The sequence below is a fragment of the Myodes glareolus genome, chromosome 5 (assembly GCF_982192425.1).
Source record: "Myodes glareolus chromosome 5, mMyoGla1.1, whole genome shotgun sequence".
NCBI lineage: Eukaryota > Metazoa > Chordata > Mammalia > Rodentia > Cricetidae > Myodes > Myodes glareolus.
In genome coordinates this window covers 46,908,479-46,923,142 of record NC_142030.1, presented here as the reverse complement: position 1 = coordinate 46,923,142, position 14,664 = coordinate 46,908,479, and the positions used below count along the sequence as shown (strand labels likewise).

General features: G+C 41.3%; 1 protein-coding gene across 1 annotated transcript in view; it reads left to right on the top strand.

Annotated features, from left to right (window-relative positions):
* Nucleotides 1–2,586: 2,586 nt before the first annotated feature.
* Nucleotides 2,587–14,664, top strand: part of Top2b (DNA topoisomerase II beta) — a 61,590-nt gene continuing 49,512 nt past the window's right edge. The window contains exon 1 of the mRNA XM_048420959.3: nucleotides 2,587–3,178. Coding sequence (XP_048276916.3) covers nucleotides 3,131–3,178 — 48 coding nt within the window. The 5' untranslated portion in view covers nucleotides 2,587–3,130. The remainder of the gene's footprint in view (nucleotides 3,179–14,664) is intronic.

The window sequence follows — 14,664 nt, the reverse complement described above, 5'->3', positions numbered from 1 at the left end:
TAAAGTTTATCACTATGGCACATGGATTGCTACTGAATTTAAGTTGTCTCTAAATGTAGTGTGTGTACATATGCAAGAACGACATAGTGAAACGAAAGGACAAATCAAGCCAGGTGTGGTAGCACAGGCCTGTAACACCACTTAATGTGGGACTCTGATGTAGGAGAATGGAAAGTTCAAGATCAGCTTGGGCCACTTAGGGAGACTGTCTCAAAGTAAAAAGTAAAAATAATGAAACAAAAGAAAAAAGACTAGGACTATAGGTCCGGGGTAAGTGCATTTAACTTAGCATGAACGAAGCACCATCATCATCATCATGATCATTAAACAGACTGTTACTGGATTAGAACCCTCCACACTCCTATTCATACATTACTTGATATTACTTGGTGTTAATTCTTCAAGGAAACTCTGTGGTCGAGTTGTGAGCAACCAATTTTATTATAAACGCAAGTCTGTTAGACACTTAGTCTTTTAGCTTTGGGGTTTAGCCATTTGTTCCAAATCTCTGCTTTAAAATGCTCATGTTCTCATTTAACAGTGTGTATTAACTAACAGTTCCTTTAGGTCAGTGTTTTCATTTTTTAAAAATTTTATGTATATGACTGTTTTATGTGCATGTATATCTGTGTACCACTTGGATGCCTGGTGCCCAAGAAGGCCAGAAGAGGTCATTGGCTCTTACAGATTGTCTTGAACTATCATGTGGGTACTGGGAACTGACTCAGGGTCCTTTGCAGGAGGAACAAATGCTCTTAACCTCTGAGCTATCTCTCCAGCCTCTACGTTAGTGTTTTTAAAGAATAAACTAACATTAGAGAATTTTATGTACTCATAGAAGGGTTTAGTAGTGCCTCAGGTCAGGGAAACTCGAAGATGGACATAAATTTTACTAATTAACTATTTGGATTTTGAGTTCAAAATCTGATGTGTAAGAGTTTCAAAAAAGAGACAGCAGCTGGATATTGTGATAATACATGTAATCCCAGCTTTTGAGAGGCTCAGACAAGGTCAACCTAAGCTACATAGAGACTTTCTTTCAAAATCAAAGAAAGAGACTATATATAGCTTGGCTTCTATATAAAGCATACATATATTTATTTTTAAATACTCAACCTTTAAAATCATTGCTGTCAAAGATCAGTTATTTGGGCTCTTAGGGATGTAAAGCCACAGTCCGTAAGAGTAAAAATCCACAGTAAGGAAGGCCCAAAGCTGGCCTTGGGAAAGTTCACTAACACAGTCAGGGCGCTTCATTGTCAGGTTGAGAGCCCAGCTCAGACTTTGGCCGGCAATTTATAAGCTGGACCGCCAAATTCAAGTTAAAGAAAGGCTTTAGTGTTCTGACCCGCACTCCCCAAATAAACCGAAATTCCAGTCTCAAGAGAGCTAATTAAGAACTACATTTAAATTATTCCCGTGTTTCAGAGTTCACCCCATTTGGTTTGAGAATGTGGCTGAGAGGTGCGACCCCAGCCATTTTTGTTCTCCCTCAAGGGAACCGCTCAGCTGCCAGAGAGACTCACAGAAACACCGGCACACAAAGCTGTAAATCTTCGGTGTCTCTTGTTAGTCATTCTTGGAAGACTGACCTCTGAGGCTGTCGTCACTTTAAACCCATTGCCACGCCTGGCACAGCACGGGAGGAGTACCCACGGACAACTTGTTGAATGCAATTCCATCTACAGGCTGGGTGAAGTCAAGCGCTCCTCCATCTGCCAAAGGCTTTGGTGCAGCTAATTCTGTTCTTAGAAAGCTTCCACACCAATCAATCTATTCCTCAGGGTGTATCTGAAAATACCTCTGAAGTTCTAAAAGATATATCGTGCCCTCTTAGGAGTGGTGATGGTGCAGTTCTTGACAGATGAAAGTGACAAAGACCTGTTTGCATTGTTCACAGGAAGGTCAGTAGTAGCCCGGAAAGGGAACCCTGACCTGCTCGCGTTCCTACCCTGGATCGGGCACCCTTATCTCTCAAGTTCTCTAAACGCTGACTCTGAGGACTGACCGTCGTGTTTCGGCACGGGCAGATGAAGGACAGGGGGGACTGCCTAGTGGGTGATGCTTTGCACAACAGCAATCTGGGACATGGGGGGCCTAGTCCGGCTGCAAGGAGCGTTGCCAGTCCCATCTGCATGCAGCTTGCAAGCTTACTGGGGCGGGGGGGTAGTGCAGTCCCTGGGGACGCCTAAGGCTTCCTGCCTCCCTACCCCCACCCTCGGCGGTTTCCCGGCAGGTCTGCAGGACACAGCCCGGAGGGTTCCCCAGCCCTCGGAGCAGGACTCCTGGCTCCGGTGGCCGCCCCGGAATGACCCTTGACAGCCGCCCGCTCTCTCTTCAGACGGAAACCCCATTCGCTCTTTTCTCTTTTTCACACACACTCTCACACGCAAACAAAAAAACCCAAGTCTGCCTCGCAGTTGCTACCCGCAATGACGTTTTCCCCTCGGGTCCCGCCCCTCTGGGGGCCTGGGAATTTTGGATTGGCTGACGGGCTGCGGTTCCAAGGCCGTGATTGGACAGTCTCCGGTTGACTGACAGCCGGGTGGCCGCCGCGCCCTCCCCCTCCCGGAGCGCGCCTGTGTGTGCGGTGTTATGCCGGACTAGAGGGAGGCGACTCCGGCGGCTCTGTTTATTGTCCCTCTCGGCCTGCGCTTCCGAGGACCGGGGTCGGGCGCCGTTTGGACGGCTTTCGAGGCGGTGGCGGCCTCCGAGGCGGTGGCGGCGGCGAGCGCAGCGAGGACTCCGCGGCCTCGGTTGGCGTGAGGAGAAGCAGCGCCTCCGTCGCGTCCGGGGGCTCCTCAGGCTCGCGCCTCCCAGGCGGCCCGCGCCAGCCGCTGCAGACCCTCGCCGCCGCCTCCTCGGTCGCCATCCCCTCCGCGTGGACCCCGGGAGGCCGCGCCGCGCAGCCCCGCCAGCCCCTCCTCGCCCTCGGCCGGCCGAGCTCTAGGCCCGGGCGCCGCGCTCGAGTTTGAGGGCGGCGGACGGCGCGGCCTCCTCAGCGGCTTCGGCCCGCCATGGGGCGCGGCTAGGAGCGCGGAGCGCGGCGCGCAGCGGTCGGTGCGAGCGGCGGGCCTGGGCGGCCCCGGAGCGCGAGCAGCAGCCCCTGGCGTGCGCGGGAGGCGCTGCCATGGCCAAGACCAGCCTCGCGGGTGCTGATGGGGCGCTGACCTGGGTGGTGAGTGCGGCGGGCGCGGGTCGGCGCATTGTTCGTGGGCCCCGGGAGCTGCGGGGCGGGGGTAGAGAGCGCGGCGGGCTCCCTGGCGGGCCCTGCCTGCCTTTTTCTCTCTGCTTCTGGTCTCCACCGGGGGAGGGGGGCAGGCTGCTGGAGAGGGCTCGCCTGAAACTTCAGGGTGCACACAGAGACGTGGGGGACCCCCCGATCGCGCGGGCCTCCATAAGCACAGCGCTAGAAAATAGTGCAGAACCCGGGCCCTGTGCAAGTGCCAAATGCTACGGCTTCCGGAGGCCTGTCCCGGAGGGACGTGAACTTGAATGGCCACCGCGGTGCGCACCTCCCCGAGGACAGCCTCATTCCACAGCCAGAGGGTATTTGGGATGACTTTGACAGCAGGTTAGAGACCGCAGCTGGTCCATCTGCCGGTGGGGATTACTAAAAGAAGAGCTTTACTTACGTCAGCTTTGCGAGTACAACGTGTGGGGGCCGAGGGATGTCCCCAAGAGGCGAAGGGGTGCTGGAGCCTGAACTTGGAGGATTGCGGGAGGAGCTCGGTTCCCGGTGGGAAGGGGGAGCAGCAAGTGCAGCAGAAACAGTTAGAGCAGGGTTCCCAGACAGATCGATAACTCCAGCCTTTCACTTACTCAGCACTGAGTTCAGACCAGGGTCACGTCCCAAACAAAACGCCGCGCTTAGCCCAATGGGGGGCGGGGGGAGTAGCCGGGACAGAAAATTGACAGATTTTAGAGACTTTAACACACTCCTTCCCGAAGATTCCAGTTCCCCGCCTTTTGAATACACCAAGGAACTTTCGTATTGGTTGACATTTTTGTTCCTTGTTTTCTTTGTTTGGCTGAGGTTTAGATGAGCCTTGAATAGCCGTCTTGCCTGTTATTGAGTGTTGCTTGTAAAAAGGGTGTTCTAATGGGCAGCCGGACAACAACTTAACTGTTTGCATTACTGTGGCCAAGGTTTTTTGCAGATTAATTTATCTGCAAATCTCTGGAAATATGTGCATTATTACTAGATAAGGAGGTATGAGAGTATGACTGGAGAAGGAAAGTTAATAACTTAGTGGGTATGTGTTCATGGGAAGAAAGAGTGAAGTGGCTCCACCTTGCCTCTGTTACTAAAACCAAACACATGAACACGGAGTGTGATCATGTGCTAATGTCCCCCGTAATTGTGGAAGCACTGAGATCTGAGTGGGCTTGTCTGTGATTTGGTTCCACAGTGACAAGTGTTTTTACTTTATTATTTTATGTGTAATGGTGTTTTGCCAGCTTGTATGTCTGTGCACTACTTGCATGCCTTTTGCTTAGAGAGGCCAGAAGAGGGCATCAATATTCAGGGACTGCAGCTACAGATGGTTGTAAGCCACCCTGGACCTCTGGAACCCAGGTCCTCTGGAAGAGCAGCCAGTGTTAAATTCTGTCACTTGGCAAACATTTTATGCCACAGTTGGGTTGTTTGTTTTTATTGCTTATGGTAGCAATATTTTAATTTGGCTATTATTAACTTTATAATAATGGTACACTTTTTCCTTAATGTTTAATGGAAAAACTTTGATTTTCAAAAGAAATAGAACAAACCTTGAGTAGTTTCATTCAAAATTAGAAAAATTTATTTGAAATTAAAATAGACTTATTGGTTTAATTTGCTATAAAATAGATTATGGGATTGCAGTAAAATAAAAATTTGGTCTTAATAAAGTATATTTTTTTGTTGGATTAGTTTGTTGAAAAGACAATCACATTAGAAGTCCTCTTTCAGGTTTGGTGCTTGCTTTATATTAATAATGTGAGCATCTTTATGTCTGTAATAAACCTTGTAGGCTGCTTTAATTTCTTGTGTGTGTATAAGAGAGAGGAGAGTATATATGCCCACCCACTTACCTAGAAGGGCTTTGAACTTGTGATCCTCTTTCCTGAGCTTCCTGCCTGCTGAGATCACACATGTGACTGTCCTTCAGGGCCTGGCTGGTTTTCTTCACTGGGGGAGGATGCAGTGAGTTGATAAGGGCTTTGATAGAGGTTCAGAGCACGTCTGCAATACATATTGTAGGTGAGACTTTTTCAGGGAACTTAATCTTTCTATCCCGTTTCCTTAATCAGTGCATTGAGAATTCAGAGTTTGAATATACCACAGTGATGAATTAATGTTTGTTACTGGCACAGTTTAAGAAAGTCACACTCTGGAATGATAGTTTACTGTTGACTTTACATGAGATGTTTTAGCTAGGTGAAAAATTAAATTTTCACTATGGTAGTTTGGAGGCTTATTGCAGTGGCATGTGTTCACCTCAGTGAAACTAGTCTTATGTTGCCACCTGTTTGTGGATAATACAAAAATGGAGTTAATCCAGCTATATTCTGCTGAGCAAGGAGTTGCTGTGTAGCCTTAGGTCATTGTGTATTGATGTGAACTGTCTTGTGATGAAATATTGCCTTTCAGAGCCAGAAACAACACAACAGAGTGGCTTTTAACACTCATTAATTTTTACTTATAATAGTTCATTTGATTTGATTTTGGTTTACAGTTAGCTGAAATTTTAATAATTTAAAAGAAATATATTATAACTGTTTGAAGTTAAAATTGACAGATAGTGAAGGTTTTATTTTATTTTTTAATCTAAAGCAATCAGTCAAGTTTCTTGAACTTTTAGCTTGCAAAACTTGATTAATAGAGCATGCTAGTCTTTCATTCTGATAATCTTTTTATCGGGTTATAGCAAATGCTTGTGAAAATACTAGAATATAAATTTATGACTACTATGTCTTTTCAATGAATACTCCAGCTTGATAGATTAAATAATATAATGAGGGAACATGGAAGGGCTTGGGGGAGGGGAAGAAAGGAGGAAAGAATGTAATTTTGTTTTAATTAAAAATAAAATAAAAATGTTATAATAGCTAAAATGACAAAATATATAAAAGTGTGGTAGACCGAATATTATAGTATTCTGTATATAATAGTATACTATGCATCTATCATCAGGCTTCAGTAAAATTCAACTCAGGGTCACCCACCTTTCTCGTCATTACTTTGAAATAACAAATCCTAGAATTATAATAATTTATCTATAAACTTTATGTTTATCTGTGAAAGTTGTTTGTTTTTTAAAAAATATATCTACAACATAGTTTCTTTAAAAATATATAAAATATATCTGTTCAATTGGAACCTCCGGCTCTCCCTTACATGATCCAAAAAGTCCCATTCTTATAAGACATTTTATTATAATGCCCTTGTTATTATATGATTTTGATAAAAAGGTAAATAAGAAATTAAAACTTAGGACCACAACTAAACGCCAGAGACTAAGGTGTTCCTATCCTATGATGCGGTGAAAGACGATGACTTAAGCACTATAATATATCACATACATTTTCACTGTAGCTGTTTTTAAAAATATGCTTTTTAAGATTATAATTACAACATTTCTTTTTTCCCTCTCCTCCTGCCAAGCTTTCACATGTACCTCCCCTTGCTCTATTTCAAATTCATAGCCTTTTTTTAAATTGTTACATATATGTGTGTATGTATGGATATGTGTGTATTCCTGACTATATAAATAGTCTGCTCAATCCATATAATGTTTCTTGTATGTACATGTTTTCAGGTCTGTTTGGTGTTGGATAACCAGCTAGTTGATGTGTTCTTCCCTTGGGAAGATTGTTTCTACCATTTCAGCATTCTTTCATTGTCTGTAGTTTTTTGTCTGGGGTTGAGGCCTCCAGAGTTTATCTCCTTTCATGTTAGTTAACATTCCTGTACATGTCAGCTTTGCTCAGGTCATGTCTAGGCAGCCTTGTTGGTGAGACTTCATGAAGATAGCTTCTGAGAGTCCCAGGAGACATGGTAGCACAGCAAGCTTCCTATTTCTCTGACTCTTAACAATCTCTCTGCTGTCCTACAGTAGTCCCTGAGCCTTAGGTGCAGGACTTGTATTGCTGATGAATCAGTTGGGATTGAGCTCCACAATTCTGCATTTTGATCAGTTGTAGTTTACTGTCTGTGGCTATTTCTGAAAAAATTATATTTATCAATTGACTGTGTATATTTGTGCATGGATACACATACCACAGCGCCTGTGTGGAAGTCAGAGGACAGCCTTTGGGAGTTGGTTCTTTTCTTCAACCATGTGAATCCTGGGATCAAACTTTTAACCACTGACCATCTTGCTGGTCCATATTATGGATTACTAATTAAAGAAACATCACTGTATTTAAGCAGTTTAAAATTTGCTAACTGGGTCATTAATGCAAGTCTATGTTCATTTTCTGTGTGTCCTATCCATTGAGGTTAGTTTTCTACCGTTCCCATATGTAGATGATCTCTTACTGTTTCCTTTACACATTGATGTTTCATCTCGTCGGAAATGTCTGTTTTCCTCTTCACTAGCAGTCTCAATCTTTTATTATTTATTTATTTTATTTTTTCAAGACAGGGTTGCTTTGGTAGCCTTGGCTATCTTAGAACTAGCTCTATAGACCTGACTGGCCTCGAACTCACAGAGATCTGCTTGCCTCTGCCTTCTAGTGCTGGGACGAAAGGTGCGCACCACTGCCATCCTCTGGCTGGCAGTCTAAATCTTAATTGCTCTTTAAGGCTAGTGTAGAGTCTCATCAAACTTATTTTTCAGTTCATGCTTTTAAAAATAGTTTTAATTTATAATTTTAAAAAATTGAACTTTTGTTATTTTTTCATAAAACATAAGTTTTTAGGGGATGTTCATGTATGATAGTTTTATCTTAACAATAACATACACTTCTGAATTCAGAGACCATGTGTTTTCCTTGTTTATATCCTTTGTCATGTTTAGCAAAGGTCTGCATACATATCTACCCTCAGTTATTATTGATGAAATGGCTATTCATAGGATACCTTCCTGAATCTATCATTCGTACATCACTTGTAGGTAGCAATGTTCCTCATCCAATTCCCCAGTAGCGGTAACTTCACAGTATTTAGAAGTCCTTCTTGTAATGTGAGGAGAAGTAAGATTGGTCTCCTGTGGTTTCAGGTCTGTTAAATACTTAGATGCTGAGAGTTGTATTCTACTAAATGTAATTTTTAAAAGCAAGCCTTTTGTGTATCTTTTTAAGACCTGACTACAAACTGGACCCCCATTTTAAAAAAAAAAGCTGTTATTCTTGTTTGTCAAGAAGGAAATGAGAATAGAGAATAAGTCAGAAGCTGATAGGCACATGGCAGAGGCAGTTGTGGGCTGGGAATCATAATGGCAGCATCTACTTGATGGAGCTTTTATGTAAGTATTGGAATGTCCCAGATACATCTCTAACCCTGTGATAAGTGTCTTCATGCCTTTTATCATAGTGAAAGCTTGGTTTGCCCTTTGGTTTGGGAGGGTGTTTCTGAAGGAAATGTGTAGATAGGAGTTTTCAGTGTGTGTTTGTTGAAGCTAATTTCCTGTTCTTCATGCCTTCAGCAACAGTGTTAAAACTGGTCAAGCTGCTGGGCACATCTCCTTCTAGAGATAGAGGTGGTGTTGATAACCACGGGAGAAAGCCTTATCTCTCCTGTAACTGCTCCCTGCTTGGCCAAGGGGATTTGTACTTACATCTTCTTGTGAGCATAGGACCATCCCATTAATTAACTGAGGGGCTATTTCTTTCTCCAAGCCTCTAGATTTTGATTTTTAGTGGCCTGACCAGTAATCTCTAGAGTTAAGTTTCTGCTAGTCTCCAGAAACTAAATGAGACTTTTCTTGGAGATTCCTATTAGAAAAGCTTGTAGATGTTTTGTGGGAACCTCCAGTGTTGAGGCTCATGAGCCAATGGATATTGCTCATACATTGCTGAAAACTGGAACATAAAAGACAAGTTGACTGAAATGTTACTTTCTGCTTTCTCCTTTGCCAAGACTGCCAGTGTTATTTGTATTTTTGTTTTTACTTACTTTTATCCAGATCGTAATGAGCCTCTAGTTTAATTTTATTTTCACATGCATGAATTAATAAGCTTTTAACACTTCTGAATTCATTGGAGAGAATTAGAAAATATATCAAAAGTAAAAATAAAATGACCCACATTTGTACTTTCTATAGATAAATTTTCTTGGCATTCTGTTGGGTATATATATGTCCATATTCTCTGCTATGCATGTGTATATTTATATAATTTTTCTGACAAAATAGACTCTTATTCTTTTGTAACTTTGCTCAACAAACATTATAGTTGTTTTTATGTGAATGTGTCTGTGCCTTTATGTACACATGTGGTTGCAGTGCTTTGGAGACTAAATGAGGTTGTCAGATCCCTGGCACTAGAGTTACAGATGGTTATGATATGGTGCTGAGAGCTGGACCTAGGTCCTGTGTAAGAACAGCAATTCTTCTTAACAAGTTCTGCCATCTAACCCTGGAACTTGCTTTGTATCCCAGGCTGGCCTTTAATTTGTGGCAATCCTCCTGCTTCTGGCTCCCAAGTGTTGTGAATTCAGGTATATACCACCATGCTCAACTTAATAGTGTAGTTAGATAATCCATTAAACAACTTAAAAATACTCAGTTATCTTAAATTTATGTGATGTCCATAGTGATAGAAGTTTTATTTTAAGATTTTGTTTTATTTCCATGTATATGACTGTGTTCTGAGTAACACAGTATCCGGCTGTCTGTAGCACAGTGAGTGGTTCTTAATCTTCCTAACATCGTTACCCTGTAATACACTTCCTCTCATTGTGGGAACCCCCAACCATAACATCATTTTCACTGTTACTTCATAACTTTAATTTTCCTACTATTATGAATTGTAAATATTTGATATGCAATGCCATTGAAAGGGTTGTTTGACCCCCAAGGGGGTCACGACCCACAAGTTGAGCCTGCTGTTGTAAAGGCTAGGCGATGATGTCAGATCCCTTGACGCTGGAGTTTCAGGTGGTTATGATGCACCTGACATGGAAGCTCAACTTGGGTCCCTTTAAAGAGTAGCACATATTCTTTTTGTTTCTTTCTCGTATTTATTATTTATTTATTTATTTATTCATTTAAAATAGATTCTTCTCTCATACAACACATCTTGACCACAGTTTTTCCTCCCTCTACTCCTCCCAGCTCTCTTCCTCCTCTCTTCTTCACCCCCCCTTCCGTTTCCTCTCCAGAAAAGAGCAGGCCTCCCAGAAATGGCAATCAAACAGGACAAAACGTGATACAATAAGATAAGGCAAAAATCCTCATATCGAGACTAGACAAGGCAACCCAATAGGAAAAAGTCCCAAAGTAAGCAAAAGAGTGAAAGATACCCCCACTTCCACTGTTAGGAGTCTCACAAAAATGTCAATCTAACAGCTCTAACATACATGCAGAGGGTTCTGGTGCAGACCCATGCAGGCCCTGTGCTTAGTGCTTCCGTCTCTGTGAGCCTGTATGAACCCTGCTTAGTTGATTTGGTGGGCCATGTTCTCTGTAGCACATTTTCTTGATTGCTTTGTTATCTCTCCCCCTTGTAGACATGCTTAGATTCTTTTTTTTTCTGTATGATCAAGCATGACTTAAGTTTTTCCCCCAAATTCAGTAGTTGATTGTAGACTATCTAATGGTTGGCATATAATTTTAGCTGTCCCTTAGAAAACCTTTCTGTGGCATAAGTTGTGATGTTTCTTATTTCAGTTTCAGTCACATCCATTTTGAAACAACTCAGTTTAGCTAAAGTGTATTTGTTCCTTTGTGCTGCTGTGTTGGGATGCCTGATGAAAACCTGAGACTGTGGGGGGCATTTCAGATTCAAACCATGACAAAACCCCTGGTTTTCTTAGATTCATGGCCATCTTACAAAGCAAAGTATACTCAATCCATCTTCTAACATTTCTCAAAAGCCTAGTGAGTCTCTACTTAGTCAATCTCTTTGACCCCTTATAAGATAAAAATGTTACCAACATCAATATACGATAGCAAACAGTTGATATTATTGTTCCAAAAATGAAGAACAAAAGAGTACTAAGAAAAGGCCATACCAGTCAGCACAGCTCCACAGGACAAATGCTGAGTCTTGGAACCCCACATATAGCAGCACAGGCCCATAGTTGTGTGATGTAAGCTCCGTGGACTTGAGAGGACCCACTTTTATGTCCTAGCCATTTGAAGCCCATATGGGTTACTTAGTACCTGTAGTTTTTCTTGGGGTCTCTATTTCAAGAGAAGCAATATTGTCACAGATAGTCTTCTATGGGTTATCTCCTGCAGAGAATCCAACCCTGTCAGACACTGCCTGGTCCCATAGGCTTTTCTCAAATTCTTGGTGGAAAATTGTGTGATTTTTGTAATTCCAGAATTCTGAATATCTGCAAAAACAGAATCATTCTGATAATGCTAAGCTCTTGTGGTCATTTTAGACATAAACTGTACCTTTTGGACCATAACTTCAGTGGCCTTTGAGTCCCTGGACAGCTGCACCTGAGAAACAATTCCTAGATGGCCCGATTGGCCAGAGCACACTTGATTTTATTTTATTTTTTTTTAAGGGAAGTCTTTTAAATGACTTTGTAGTTTTATATTTTGGAGTCTATGGTGGGTGAAGTTTTGCCAACAATTCTTTTTTATTTAAAAAAAAAGATTTATTTATTGTGTATACAACATTCAGCCTCCATGTATGCCACCTACTCTCATTACTGATGGTTGTGAGTCACCATGTGGTTGCTGGGAATTGAACTCAGGACCCCTGTAAGAGCAGTCAGTGATCTTAACTTCTGAGCCACCTCTCCAGGTCCCTTGCCAACAATTCTTAAATGCTTTAAAGTCCCTTTATTGTTGTCCTAGTGTGTAAACTGCTTAGCGTCATTGGAACAGTTCTGATCTCTTTGACTGTCATGGCCTCTCACTCTGCTAATGCTCTTTTTCTGGCCCAAACACTCTCCTCCCCTATGCTCTACTAGCCTGGCCAATAACAATGCGACATCCCAAGTTTTTCTGCATTCTTTAAATTTCCTCTGCTAAATTATTAGTATATTAAATTCATCCTCATTCAGATTTCCAGGGTACAGCAAAATATACAGAAATTCATTGCCAAATGTACAGAAATGGTTTCTAGCCGATTCCCAGTAGAGTCCTTGTTGGCACCTTGGTTTCAGGCTTCACTGTCTGTTATTCTGATCTTTTCCAGCTCCTACTGGAAGTGACCATTAACCTCTGCTGAGAGCATTTTGGGATTTTTCTGATCACATATCAAACCTCTTGCAATTTGCTCCCATAAACCAGTTCTGAAGGACTAAACCAACTTCAGGTTTAGGCACAGCAATGACTGCTTCTTTGTTACCAATTTTTGAAATTAGCTACTTTTACATAGCTATGACTTAAATACCTGGCAAACAACTTCAAAGAGGAGACTTATTTTGGTTTATGGTTTCAAGGAATTTCAGTCTCTTGTAGCAGGGAAGATTATAGCGTGTGTGGCAGAGTCATTCACATAAGGGCTGAGGATAGTACCAAGAGCAAGTGTAACCTTCAATGGCCTACTTTACTGACCTGTTTATGCAGGCTAGTACCCACCTCCTCGAGGTTCTGACCCTCCCAAAATAATACCACCAGCTTAGGAACAGTTATTGAAAATGAGCCCGTGCGGGACATTGCACATTTAAATCACAAAAAGCATTTGTTAATTTTGTTGCTCTTAAAAAGCAAAACAACAAAACTCTTGCTTTCATTGACTTTAAGAACTTAAAAAAAATCTTTCCTCTGAGACAGCAAATGACATGATTTCTTGTACATATGTTACACTGGGCAACAACTGAGAACAGAGCTAGTCTAGGCTGTCCCAGGTACAGGGCAGAGAACCAACAGCGGGACTGTTTTGGTTGTAAACAAGGCAGGTCTCTCAGAAGTGGTCTTGGTGACCAGATGGCAGTGAAGCACCAGATACAGTGAGACACATTATCACTAACAGCTGCCTATGCCAGCACCTCTGCCGCTGGCATTCTTTATTTCTTCTCCTGTAGCCAGCGTGCTACACAGCTAGATAACCTGAGCCTTTGGCTGATCTTTCTTCTCTGGAGCTTTAGGTGGTGCGTTCACTGTATATAATGTATAGTTGATGATTTTTTTTTTTTTAGCAAGCATTCACTTTTTCCACTAATAAGGCTGAGGGACTCAAATATTATTATTTCCTGTCGAGTTTAGATTTAGTTCATTGCATAGTTTCTTAATGTACACAATATAAATATATTATTTATATTGATTTAGCATCTTCGTTTTTAAAAATTTAAATGTGCTATTATTACTTTATCTTGAGCCTATAAGTTTTGATGCTTTTTTGCTTTTATTTATTCTCATATATTTTCTAAATTATCTTGTGATTTCTTTTTTGACTTTTTAATAGTTTAATGAGTACATTGTTTAATTTCTACTGTTTGGGAACTTTCTGTTTCCCTTCTATTTATTTCTAGTTTCATTCTATTATAGACAGAGAGGATGTACATCTTCAATCTTTTTCAGTTTGTTGAGACTTATTTTATGAGTTAACAACTGGTTTGTGTCAAAGAATGCTTTCTGTACACTTGAAAAAATGTGTCTTCTGTATATGTCTGCTAGGTTTGTCTTGTGCTTCAAGTTCTTTGTTTTCACATTGACCTTTGGTCTGGTTGTCCTGTCCACAGTTGAATATGGAGGGGAGGAGTTCCTTATCACGATATTGCTGCCTATCTCTCCCTTTAGCTCTCTTGATGTTTGCTTTATACATTTGTTTACTCCAGTGTTAGGAATATGTCCATTTATAGCAATGATATCTTCCTGGTGAAGTATCTTTTGTCTTTTGTCACAGTTTTGTTCACACTTAGTCTGTTTGGTATAATGTATCTATGATACCCTGCTTTCTTTGGACATATCCCCACCGTCTCTCCTGGAGCCCATGTGTTCTAAAGTGTATTTCTGCGAGCACTACGTAGTTGGATTTAAAAAACAACAAATCCATATATGCTCATATATGCTCATATATTGGCTCATATATGCTTTAACAATCATTAAGCTCATTAATACTTAAGGAAGTTATTGATACAAAAGGATTTACTGTTGGAATTTTAATTTTTATTTATATCTTGTAGTTCTTTTGTTTATCTTTTCTTCCTTGCTGTCATCTTTTGTGAAGTTATGCTTTCTCTTCTCATCTTCTGTTTTCTCAATATTTTCTTTATTGTTATTGCTGTAATTACATAAAATAGCTTAAAGGGGTAACATTCAATTTTAAATTGATTTTAGCTTGACAAGTTTCATATAAAAGCTAAATGCGTACTCCTGCTACCCAGTTTATTAAACCACAAGGTTTTATTAAGTTATCAGCAATTAATCAAAAGACATAGACTAGAGCAAAATTGGGATGATAAGTGCTTAGAGATAAAACCAGGCAAGACACTGTAGCACAAGTTATGATTTTTTAGTGCTGCATACTATTAACATAAATTTACAACTACTTTTATACTTTTGTTTTTAAACATTTATACCATATTTTAAAGTAATTATGATCTTACATTAA